The following is a 13459-nucleotide window of genomic DNA, read 5'->3' as shown; positions in this document are numbered from 1 at the left end:
ATTTACTGCAGTTGTGCATTAACTATAAGAAGTGAGTGAAAGTTCATAAGATGTCACAGTAACTTATAACAACAAATGTTGATGGGAAAAATACAAAAGGGAGACAGATGGAATTAGTCCATGCAAAAAAGTCTACTGATATAAATCAAGGACTGTGTTCAGATCATGCTTGTTAAACAAGAAAAGTGTGGAACCAGAAATCAGTGAACCAAAATTATTGTGTCAAAAACAGGTATTATTGGTGGACAAAATAATGAGGAGTTAGGCTATTCCACCAATCACTTTCTTGGTCCTTAAACAGGACTTTCAGGAAAAAAACTGGCTACTGGAGAGGGCTTCACCATCCTAGCTGCTATCCCCACTGTCTCCTGCGACCCAAGACCTTCTTTGTCCTAATCCTGAGAGATGTCCTGACCAGACTGAGCCAGAGAGAGAGGAACCCAGATGACATCACCACTTCAAATGTTTCCAGCTGAATCTCAACCACCACCTGGGATCAAACAGGATCAGACATAGGCACCGGCTTCCTATGAGTTCCGGGGGGTGCTCAACCACCTGCTTCACCCCAGGTCCTGCCCCTTCCCTCATGCCCTTACCCATCCCACCTGTTCCCACCCCAAGCCATGCCTCCACCCCACCCCTTCTCTCAAGTCCCTCACCCCGCCTTTTCCAGCCCCGCCTCTTCCCACCCAGTTCCACCCTCTCCCAAGCATGCCCCATCCCCACTTCTCCCCTTTCCTCCCAGCGCCTTCTGCATGCTGTGAAACAGCTGATTGTGGTGGGCAGGAGGCACTGGGATGGAGGGGGAGGAGTTGATTGGCAGGGCTGCCAGTAGGCAGGAAGTGTCGGAGGGTAGATGGGGAAGCTGGCTGCCAGTGGGTGCTAAGCCCCTGCTAATTTTTTCCCTGGAGCACCCATGGAGTCAGTGCCTGTGATCAGACGTTAGCAACAGCAACAGCTCCAGGCCGCCTCAACTAACTTCCCTTTTCCCCAAAAAGGACAGTCATTACCATTTCATCTACCATACTATCTAAGAGACTTCAAACAAGGGGGTTTTCCTTCTAAAAACTCACTCCAGCGAAAGGGAAAGGGAAAAGGCATGTTGTTAAAACGAAGGCATCACTTAATACTTTACATTTCAAATACTTCAACTGTTTTTTCTTCTTTTCTTCATCTTTAATAAAAGGTTAAAAGAATTTTTATTAATGGTGTGTTTGCCATGGTGCTAATCAGGCTGAGGTCTCTGTATACCAAACCCCGAACCTTGCTTAACATGGTTTAATACTGAACAGTGAGTGGGTTATGCTAACACCTTTGGGTTTTATACTCTATTTAAATTAATACAACAGGTTGTAGGCAGGAACCCCAGTAGTATGTTGTAAAGGCTTTTGTTAAAACAGCCAAACCCTTGAATGAGGGCAAGTTTTCAATTCCATATAGTGTGTGGACCTTGTTTCAGTATAGGCTGAGAAGGGCATTTGCCCACATTCTACTAATGCAATATTCTTCTCATCACAAAATTACATACTACTTAAAATAGTAATCAAAAGAAAAGGAAGCCAAGTTCATGCAGCAATTTTGTGCCATGCAGAGTAAACCCTCAGCGTAGGCAACAGAAGGTATGTATTTTGTCACCATTTACTTACACTATTTTTGCAATGCTGTAAAAGACAGAAAAGCCAAATGCAAAAGAAATCTTTAAAAAAAAAATCAAACTTGTATTTATCCCTCAGAACGGACTGGTAGAAAATGGACAATAAAGAATAAAGCAAGACAACTTGCACAATCACGTGGATCACCTATGTTAGTGTGCATATGCACACTTTAACGGTGCATTCAATCTCAATAGAAGACCTAGCCACTTATTTTTGTACTCTTATTAAGACACTTAATTTTTAGACCCTCCGATTGGTGCATCATTTAAATGTCACCTGGTTAATGTTATTCAGTGGCCATGTATGTCCATGTTAGGGCGTACAACACAACTGTATCTTTATGAATGCTACCTTTTAGACATTATAAGGAGCCTAACTTAGGGCAACTCTCCACACTTCACCAAGGGATAGGTGGTATTTCAGGACACAATGAAAAAAAACAAAACCAAAAATCAGACAAACTCCACACACAAAAGTAACGGAAAATTAACTTTACAACAGTAGAGTGGCTGTGGCCTCAAATATTCAAAACACTAAGCAATCACTCTGGTCACTGACACAATAATTTATGTTTTTCAAGCTTTCTAAAGTCTTGTTCCTTTTCCTCCTGGTATTTCTTTCCTCTCTTCTGCTTAGTCTCTAATCATGGAGTTTGTGCAAGTTTTCCATTTCCATTTGTTTTGATCAGGGTCTGATCAACTCCTGTTGGCTGTCTCAGGAAGACACCTGTCTATTTTCAAAGGTCCAACAGTATAGCTTTAGAAAAAAGCAAACCAGAGAACTTGCCCCCAGATAAGTTAAGAACTATTCTCCTCTCTCTTTAAACTGGGTTTTAAGTCAGTGGATAAGTTGCTACATAAATCCCTCCTCCTAAACAATTAAGAACAGGACAATGACTGGGGCTGAAATACAGGTGATTTTTTTTCTGCCAGGATCATACTTCCTACCTGATATAGACACCAATAAACTATTTCACTGATTGATTAAAAAGAATTTCAGGTCAATACTGATTCAACTCCCTTGTCTAGGAGAGAAAAGTGACACAGACAATTGTGTCATAGCATCTTTCACTACGATTGATTGTCTCAAATGGCTGCTCAGAATGATGGTCCATTAGTCCCATAGTAACCAAAGTAACTTTTTCTGTGTAAAGCAGACTCATCTTTTTTGGTCCTTAAAGTTAAAATATCAAAACATACCTGTGCACTTCAGGAGGTTCTCTCTGGATTTTGGAACTTGCTTCAACAACCTCTTTGGCAACCTTTCCACTGTAACAAAACATGAATTAGGCTATCCAAGCAACTTTTGATGGATTTTTAAAATTTATTTCAATATTAATATGTAGTTGTAACATGAGCTATTAAAATGGTAACAAAGAAAAGCAACACATTTTTAGAAAACAGGATACCAGAGTACATTATTTTCTAATTTATTAGAAACCAATTTGGTGCTCCTACTGAAAATACTGGAGATCATTTATCTGCAGAACAGAAGAGCTGTGTCAGCATGAGTTTCACCCTGCTGTCTCACCAACATACGTCTACCCTGATTCTAGAGGCATCTGGTGAGATTAGTTCAATCTCTACGCTATCCAAATGTTGTCTTGTCTTGAGACTGCAACAAAGGATGACAACTAGTGTCAAATATTGTGCCTTTTTTTCTTATGTGAAACACTGTTCACTAAGATCTAAATGAAACCACCAACTCATTTAATAAAAGACACTGAAGAGCAATCAGGCGTTGAATCCCTACTGACCTGCATTGGGTACCCTAGAGGTAAAGGCTCAATTTCCCATTAATAGTTTTCCAAGCTCTCTCTTCCACCCTAAGAATGGTTAATCTTAACAAAAAAACCACCACAAGGACAAGAAAGTGCATACCTATATCGAAATCTACTGCCTTTAAAAAATATTTTGCTGCTGGACATCGTCTTGATCTGACTTGATTTTGCATACCTTCCAGAAAAAGAAGAGTGTATGGTTGTCACATTTTCAGAAAGTGTAAAAAGCAGCTTAATGTACAGAAATGAGCAAGACAAATGACAAACTGTGTTATTTTTCTACTATAGCATAATGTTCAATAAATGGCAGTTTAAAAACTTTTGTATTGGTATGTGTAATAATTTCAATATAAAATTACATGTGAAACATAACAGGTATTTCACAATTTAAATTGTATGGAAAGACTGCATGTCAATGAGTGATTATCTGGATAACAGAGCAAGAAAGTAAAACGTGCTCCGCTCCTATAGGGCCACAGAAGTTTATATATACCATGTGACCCATGCACCATAGAAATCTAGCAGCCCCTGCGAGGGTTCTTACAATATCCTGTATGTGGGAGGATTAGGACAGAGATGTAGTTACTTCCACACTGCCCAGCCATGGCAGGAGGAGGACAGGAGGTAATGGATGTGGTTTAACTAGGCCACATCTTTATTCACCTAAAAATCTGGAAGAACCTGGCAATAAATGGTACAGTGTAGCTCATCATAATTTGCTTAGTCATTTCCATATAATCGCCAACTGATCCCAGCCAGCCCATTGCTGGGATCCTGCCACTCTCCCCATGTTTGAAGTGAATGGGAGCTATAAAAGAAGGGGGGAAATCGTCTCCCTGCTATGAGACATAGTAGCCCCCCACACACACCTCAGCTCCCTTAAGGGATGCTTTCCTTCAAATCCTTTCCCAGTCCATTTTATCTGATAACTGTATCCCTTCCATTATGGGAAGCTGCCATGAGTTTTATGTACTTGATTTGACATTATGGCTTAACTCCCCTCCCCACCTGTACACATACTAGTCCAAAAAGGTCCCAGACCTGGTGTGAGGATAGGGTGACCAGATGTCCTAATTTTACAGGGACAGTCCCGATTTTTGGTCTTTTCTTATATAGGCTCCTATTACCCCCCACCCCCATCCCAATTTTTCTCACAAGCTGTCTGGTCACCCTATGTGAGGAAGACAAGTACCCCGCACAACCTCAGCCATCTGGTGGTGAGGGAAAAACTCTTTCCCAGCCCCCAAAGAAAAGGGCAACTAGCAGAGTGAGTCATGAGGAAACCCAGCCCCTTTACAAATTCATGGGTCCGAATGCCAGCCTGATCCAGGTAAGAAAAGGCTTTTTTTGGGACTGCCTGGGATATAAATACCCCGCCCTCACTCTTTCAGTCAGCAGGAAGGGCAGTCTTCTCTCAAGACCTGTCCCAACTGCTTCCTGCTCCTCTCCCCTTTCCTGATCCATGCTGGTAAAACTTTCCCCCCTCCCCTTCTACTACCCATTGTAAGGGGGAGGGCCCCTTAAAGTGGCAAGAACCCTTTTTCCTCCAGCAAGCCACACAAGGACTCCCCACATGGATGCTGCAGTGAGCACACTGGTATCATTGAAACCAATAGGAAACAAAAGAACAGGAGTTCCTCACTCAGAAAACAGCTATATTTTCTGTGTCTTCACACAGTCAATGTACGTGTAGTCTCTACCCAATCCAGTCACTTTGAATCAGTAGGTTTTGAGTGTACATGGTTTGCAATGCTATGCAACCTATCTTCATTTCAATTTAAGCCTGCAGACTGCTGAGTTATAGCAACCACTATTTCCTAATCTGCCAGTGTACTCCATCCATGGAGTGCTGCTTCCCATCTTCACTCTACTAAATTAGTAACATACTTCCATTCCAACATACGGACGCTGAAATGAAACAGGCGAATATACTTTCAAAATCTTCAAGAAACAACCTCACAGAGCTATATGGAAGCCACATGGAGAGCGTGGCAAGGAAAAGAGTAGATAGGGCAATGATGCCTGAGACCCACATTATGAATATTACTATTAGGGCAGCAAACTATCAGAGATATTTTATACCAGTCCACATTGGACATTCATACTTTGACAGCTGCTACTGTCCAAAAGGCAAATGGATTTGATTCCTCTCCTTTAGTGTAGCTGGGAGAGTGAGTATTGTACCATTCTCTGTTTTATATTACTAAAAATGATTGCAATCAGATCTAAATGTTTAAAAATCAAACATGCGTGCACAGATTGTTTTCCCACCCAGTTTTCCCAAGGTGAAGAATGTTCTTAAGTAGATCCTCTATAATAATTCCACTTCAGTTTTCAAATGGAATCTAAATAAATTAATGGCTATATTGTATTAGGCCTATATTTTATGCCTTTCATTCAAACACACTGTTGCATCCATGTTAAAAACTTAAAGAACCTGCTTCAACATAAAACAGGCAATTAACACCCTTGTTAAAACACAAATTCTGTCTACCCAGTCACAAGTCATTCCCCCTCCCACCAGTGTTGGCTACTTTGCAAGCACCAAAGAAGCAGTATTTTTACAAAATGAACTATGCCAGATGCTGTAAAGATACTCAAAGTAGCAGGAATAAAAGAAACATGCCCAAAGGGAAATGTTAGTTAAGGCGAAAGATCTAATTAAGTTAACTGGGGAAAGGAAAAAATGAATGAGTACCTTTGATGATTTATCTGCACGGTATCTTTTGATGTGTAGGAGAGGGGATAGTTTCTGGACTTCTTCCTTCTCTTGCAACTGTTTTACAGCCATTTACTTTTTGAACTAGATGAGTGGAAACTTTCCCAAATGCATCCCACAGCACTTCCATCTTTTTGAAGTGTATTAACCCATGCTGTGGAATTCCTAGTCACCAGTTACCAGCCCTTGTGGCTTCACTGGAAAACAATGTTTATTCAAAAATGCCCGGATGAATAATACTTATGGCTTAGTACACTCCTAGCATAGATCTCAAAGCACTTAATAGAGGTGGGTAGTATTATTCTCTCCATGTTACTCAAAGGAGAAACTGAGATACAGAACAGTTAAGTGCCTTGCTCAAGTTTGCAGAGGTGGTCAACAGCTGAACCAAGAGTGTCATAGTATTCCTTCCCAGATCTGAACCTTAGAGTTCAGAAAATGAGATACTAGCATGAATCCTCTAAGCTTAATTACCAGCTTAGATCTGATAGCACTGCCACCACCCAAAAATATAGTGTTTTGGGACACTCTGATCTCCCCAACCTTCCCTGGGGACCCCAAGAACCCAAATCCCTTGGGTTCTTAAAACAAGGAGAAATAAACCATTCCCCCCTCCTTTCCCCCTCCCAGACTTTCCCTCCCTGGGCTACCCTGAGAGACTACTGATCCAAACTCTTTAAATCACAACACAGAGAAGCATGTCCCTTCCCTTCCACAAAGAGACAAACAGATTCAAGGAAAACAGAGCGAGATTCCACCTCTCCCCCCTCCCGTCTCCCCCACCAGTCCTGGTGAGTTTAAACCCAGTCCCCTGGGATTAAACAAGGGAAACAGGGAAAAAAATCAATCAGGTTCTCTTAAAAGAAATCTTTTAATAAAAGAAAGGAAAAAGTAAAGAATTATCTCTGTAACTTCAAGATGTAAATATTACAGGGTCCTATAGCTTACAGACACTAGAGAGAAACTTTTCCCCCAGTACCAATACAAATCAAAATATTCCCAGCAACTACACATATAAAAGTTAACCAGCCAGATCCACATTTGCAAATAGAGAAAACCAATTAAAAAGACTAAAACCGCCTGTTCTTACTTACTATTTGAACAGAAACTTAGAGAGCCTGTAGTAATGTCTGGTCTCTCTCAGACCCCCCAAGAGAAGAACACACAACGGACAAAGAACACACACAAAAGCTTCCCTCCACCCATATTTAAAAGTATCTTGTCTCCTGATTGGTCTTCTGGTCAGGTGTTCCAGTTCCTTGCTTGTAACCCTTTACAGGTAAAAGAGACATTAACCCTTAATCTGTTTATGACAAAGAGTAATACCCATGTTCCCTGACTCCCGGTCTCTCATCCTATTCACTTAGCTACACACTGCTGCTACAATCTTAGCTAATATAGGGTATTTGGAAGAAAGTTCTTGATCCTCCACCCTAAAAAGCACCAAATGCCTCCAACTATGATCCTCATTTGTAATGAAGTACTACCTCCCAGTATACCAATTTGCATATTTATCCAAATATACTTTAGCATTGACATTTAAATGATGCAGCAATACTGTTTATGTCTTCCATCCTGTTAATGACACACACATAATTTCACATGGAACCATCTTCTACCTTAGTGCACATGCTTTTCTTTTACTATGATGAACTGATGTAGATTTACTTACTTATAAAAAGCCTGGTTCTCCACCCCACACTTCCAAAGATGCTTACAGGCTGCTGGTGTAGAGGTATGAAATGACAACATAGCCTTTTTCTAAGTTTCGAAAAAAGAAATAAGAAAAAAAACATACAAGTTGAATTCTTTAAAGACTGTGAAATAGTCTTCCAGGGAACTGATAGAAACTCCATCCACTAGAAACATTTAGGATCAAAATTTTCCTAAGTGACACCAATCCACACTTCATTGCAATCCATTTGCACTTGATTTTCCCGCCCCCATCTGTGAAAATGGATTTTTCACATAGCAAAGCTCCTTTTGTGGGGGAGAAGGAGCTGATTGAGTGATTTATTAACAGAGAAAAGGACTCAAGGTCACGTTCATTATAGCTGTAGGTAGTTAAAGCTGAGTTTTATGCAAATGAAGCACCATCCTAATTTTCATATTTAATGAATATGCATTGCCTCAATTCCCCTTTCAATCCTTGAATTCTTTGCTTCTCCTGCATATAAAGACAAAAAATTCTCTCCCCCAAAGCCATCACTTCCTCCTCAAGTTCCCCCATCTTCTCTGACCTGGCTCCCCCTTGACTTTCCATTATGTTCTTCTCCTCTCGCTCTTGTTCTCCACATAGTCTCCCTTGTCCTCCTTCCCTCTCCTTGGCTACTCCTTCTCCCTGCTGACTGGCTCTCCTTCTCACTACCATGTCCATGCCTATCTTTGGCTCTCTTCATCCACTACTTCAAACACCCCACCCCAACCCCACCAGCACTCTCATTTAAATTTCCCTGTTTCCCTGGACTGACTCCCCCCACATCCCTTGTCGTGGCTCATTCTATATACCCCCGCTAGTTTCTCATTCTCCATGTCTAGCTTTCTTTCTTCCATCCTCCCTTCTTCCCCAATCTAGACTATGGTCCTCAGCATGGCCACAGCCTTGGAGACAGCAATGCCCAACATCACTCTGATCTGCATTACTCTACCATCCTGAAGGTCATGGACAGGTTAAGAAGAATGCTTTAGGCAGAGCCTCTGTGGTCAGAACACTGGAGAATGAACGAATACTAGAAGACACTAACTATACAGATACTAGATAGTGAGCTTCTCCCACAAGTCTGCAGTTCTCCCAGGCAGCTGCTTGGGAGTCCAGCAGGATGCACCTCAAATCAGAAGGCTCCCAAACAAATCAAGAGACTTTAAAATTCAGGTCTGGGTTAAGGCCTCTTGAGTGCTTCTTGTGCCTGGGGTGACTCTATAGTACCCTGCTTCACTTTACCTTTCTGGACTCAACTCCCAAAAGGTTTCACAAGTCAAACAGCAGCAGCCTTTCTTGAGTTCTAGTTTATTAACGTAAGTCAAAACAATTCAAAACTGTCCTTAAAGTCCCAACATAATTCAAGCAACCACAGCAAGGCTCCTCTAAACTCGAGTCTTCCATTAATCTCTGTCTGCCTTGTCCAACTCTCTGGCTCTGAGGGTATATATATATAAACACAGCAATTAAACACCCATGGCTGGCCCCAGTCAGCTGACTCAGGCTCACAGGGCATGGGCTGTGAGGCTGTAAAATTGCTGTGCAGACATTTGCGTTCAGCCTGGAGCCTGAGCTCTAGGACCCAACGAGTGGGTAGGATCTCAGAGCCTGGGCTCCAACCCAAAACTGAGCATCTATACAGCTATCTTTAGGCCCACAGCCTGAGCCCCAGTGAGCTTGAGTCAGCTGACCCCGAGCCAGCCAGGGCCAGGGCATGGGTCTTTTATTCTAGTGTAGACATCAGCAGGCAAACCCCCACTGCTGCTCCCCTGGTTTCTCAGAGTCCCTGCAGGAGCCTTCTGCTCACAGCAGCTCTTTTGCAGTAACTACCACAGCATCCTCTCCCTGTTTCCTGTTCTCCCCTCTTTCTAAAATCCAGTTGCCTTTTGTCAGGCCCCATAGTGAGGCTGTTAATGAGGCTCAAGTGGCCTGCCAGTTCCCTCTTAAAAATACCAGTCTACCCTGTAACAGCCCACTTGAAAATTTAACCATATAGGTCAGGGGTTTGACACCCCTGTGCATTACTCACATTTTATGCTGGTGCAATTTCCACATTTAGATAATTTGACCCTTAAAACTAGATTGGATAAATACTAGGGAACAAATTGTAAGGAAAAATCCCTGCAACGCACGGTTGGATTAGATAAACCTAATAGATGTTGTCAGATCTAATCCCTTTGTCAAAGTAGATGTCTTTTTATTGTTTTTGAGAAAAAAGGTAAGTTTATTTTATACGTAATCTACAATATATGAAATACAATTTGTCAAACCACCCATTAAAAAGATCCATTTTAAAATTAAAATACATTAGTAGCTTTTTAAAATTATATCTAAATCACCCATACTAATTTAGTATAAAAATAATATCCAACCTCTCTCTGAGATCCAAGCACATAAAATGTCTTCCCTTCAAATTTCAATTTACAGACATCAGCCCTAAGAAGAAAAAATCTTTTCAGTAAAGGAAAAAATTGCAGTGAATAAAAGTGATGTGCATTTTCATGCAAATGTAACTGATTTACAAATATAGAGCAGGCTGCCATGGAACACAATGCTATTATCTCATCAACAGTGCACTCTTGGTAAACAGTGTAAAATCCATAATGCTAGAGCAAACAATATACAGTACTAATTTTTTTTCAGAGTAGAGAATAGACTTGGGATGTTATACTTTCCACATTGTTGTGAGCCTTTAAAGAGTTCATTTGGACCAGGGAGGAAAGAGAAGAAAGCTGCTGAGATGTGAAGTGGAGATAAAAATTCTAAAGTATAAATATCAATTTCTCATCTTTAAAATCTTGGAACCCATTTGGTACTTAAAATGACAAACGGGTAACATCTCTAGGAGTCAGATGTTGCATAGAAAGGCCTTGAAGTTTCCACAAAGAATGCTGCAAATGCATCTCATTTCTCACCAGCAATATTCCATCTATTTGCATACCTGCTTATTTATGCACTGATGTCACTCATCATTGTATCCGAGCACTTACAAATAGCGCATAATATGCTAAATTGCATGGATTTTTATGATGCTTAGTATCTCTAATATTACGTACAATGAGATAAAACATATTTTACTGTGTGTCTTAATCAAGATTTAAATCACTAAAAGAGGACATACCAGTAGTGCAATAACCTCCTTCCCCTCCTAGTTTATGCATTTTCATTTAATTGCATGATAAATTATGAAATGAGTAAACCTATTAAAATTACTGTAGTTTCTCAAACATTTCTAAGACTTTAGCAAGCAAATGGTTGGCACTGAAGAGATTCTAGATGTAAAGAAAAATGTGCTACAAAGAAAAAACTTTCTGACAGGTACTGCATTTTAATTATAAATGTACCATATCAATGAAAGGACTGATGATTACTCAGATACTTTAACTGAGGCTCTGTGAGAAGGGTAATATTTTGCTTCTTTTTTCTTTTTTGACTGATCCAGTTATTTGAGATGAGCATGTTTTGCCAGTATACAATGAAAGGTTTTAACACAAGGGAAGATGCCTGAAGGTTGCAGATCACCAGAGATCCATGTGCTCCAGCCACACCCCCAAGAATGCTTTCATTTGCCTGCAGTTTAGGAAGAAATAGATAGAGGTGGCTACTCTCATTTTAGGCAAGTGGGGGATTCCAGACCGGCCAACTTTATGGGGTTTTAAAATGTTTCTGTACATCTGCAGGAAAAAAAAAACAGTCTACAAAGAAATCCCCATCTGTATGGCTTATCTTCCCTATTCCCTCACCTCTTGGGGAATGGCAATCAGTGACAGCTCCGTTCCACCCCCTTCTAAGATGATACTCTGGGAACATTACATGTAAAGAGCCATCTAGGAGGCAGTTGCTCCTGTCATTTGTTCAGCAATTGCTCTGACTGCTTGAACTGCCCACTCAGACCTTTGGAGTTAAAGTGGGGAGGATGGCTGAGGTATCAATGAAAACTCTCCCAGTGCTCCCCCCAATACTTCCAGTATGTGTGTGGGGATGTTTTGCAATTAAATTGGCATGAAGTACTGGTTTTTGGGGTGGTGTTCGGTTTGGTTTTATCCTGCAATGAAGGTGGTTATTTTGAGTGGGGTTGCTTTTATTAGCAATTAAACTGATTTCGAGGAAGAGGTTATTTTGCAATGTAGATGATTGGGGACTGGAATTAAATGCTAGTAATAGGATGAGACAGATGAATAAAACATTTTGCCAGGAAACAAATGGCGAAGAATATGAAATGCTGAAGACTTTTGCATCTCTTCTTTCCTCTGTCCTTCTCTCTCTTAGTCTTGGTATGTATCTACATAATTATTCAAAATTGTGCAACTTTATGAACACTTGAAAGTTCTAGAGTTTTCTCCAAGAATGTTGGAAGGTATGGGAATAGGCTGTGACAAGAGAATCCCCATTTGACCCTCTGGGGCAGCATTAATTCCCTTGCACCAATGGAGTGATATAAAGGGAAATTAGCCTGGGCCAAAGACTTGGCTGTATGCCACACCAAATACAACTTTAACTGCCAATAATTCTAATCAAAGCAGTGGCCTATTCTAGAATTTGACCATTGACCTTCTGCATAATCCTTGCTTATCAGAGCTAATTAAGATGAAAATAAGTGGCGGACACCATCATTTCTAAGTTATTCCATCAGCTACCAAAAAGCAGGAGATTTTATGAAAAAGACTGGAAATGCTGGCAAGAAAGCTTCAATCTGTCTTCACTAATGTTGTCATAGCTTCAGATTTGCCCTATAACAGTGAAATCCTTGAGATAAGAAGTTGCCTTAAGAAAGAAAAAGCATAGGGGCCAAATTTACTTATATTTAGAAATCTGCCAAGGAATGATAATTTATAAACATATAAAATCCCACCTCCTCTCCTACCTGGAGTACTTTTAAAAAAAAAAATCCTATTTTTTCTTTTCATATTTGAATAAGAAATTGACAACACATTCAAGAGCCAAGCAGAACGTGGTAGGAATTGTGAAAGCTTCCCTTTGCACCCCTGCCATTATACCACATTAGTGATCTCCACTATGACAGCTATTCAGTTTTTGAGCATCTCTGTCAATTAGTTTGACTTGCCCAAGTTTGTCATGTAGACTAATTTCCAGTAAGAAGTAGAATGAGACCAATTTCTTTTTCATAAGTGATCTAAAAATCCTTGAAAAATAAAATGTGGAAGGGCAAAGAAGTGAATCTTCAATATTCCCTGTAGCATCCTTAAAGGAATTAGGAGGAAAAACACAATTAAAATAATCTTATATAATAACCTGATTACAGCTGATACTCTTACCATTTTAACAAATGAATTCTTTTATTTCCCTGGAAAACTACAAAGCCCGTTGCTGTGAATCCTAAAAAAGTAGTGGTCCCGGTTGAATCCTTAAAATAAGAGAAAAACCACAAATTAAAGCTATTTGTTTGATTCCCCCCCCCCCATATGTATGTATATTGTTGATGGTATAAATTCTTAGTCCATTGCAGTCACAGATACGGTATCTGCGTTTTTCTTAGGACTAACTCTTATTTGTCAACTACATTTTTCTCAACATCTAAGTTCAGTCCTCAGCATTAAAAAGTCTTGTTTCCTATTTACTATTTGACTGGATAAAACTGTCTTATG

The 13459-nt window shown here is 40.3% G+C and overlaps 1 protein-coding gene across 1 annotated transcript in view; it reads right to left on the bottom strand.

Moving 5' to 3' along the window:
* FRMD3 (FERM domain containing 3) overlaps positions 1-13459 on the bottom strand; it is a 229575-nt gene that overhangs the window by 36164 nt on the left and 179952 nt on the right. Inside the window, exons 8-12 of the mRNA XM_075067252.1 lie at positions 13130-13218; positions 10226-10289; positions 7827-7915; positions 3536-3610; positions 2855-2923 (exon numbers count right to left, since the gene is read on the bottom strand). Coding sequence (XP_074923353.1) covers positions 2855-2923; positions 3536-3610; positions 7827-7915; positions 10226-10289; positions 13130-13218 — 386 coding nt within the window. The remainder of the gene's footprint in view (positions 1-2854; positions 2924-3535; positions 3611-7826; positions 7916-10225; positions 10290-13129; positions 13219-13459) is intronic.

This window comes from Chelonoidis abingdonii, chromosome 6 (genome assembly GCF_003597395.2).
Source record: "Chelonoidis abingdonii isolate Lonesome George chromosome 6, CheloAbing_2.0, whole genome shotgun sequence".
Lineage (NCBI taxonomy): Eukaryota > Metazoa > Chordata > Testudines > Testudinidae > Chelonoidis > Chelonoidis abingdonii.
The sequence above is the reverse complement of the archived record's forward strand: the minus strand, read 5'-3'. Positions and strand labels throughout refer to the sequence as shown.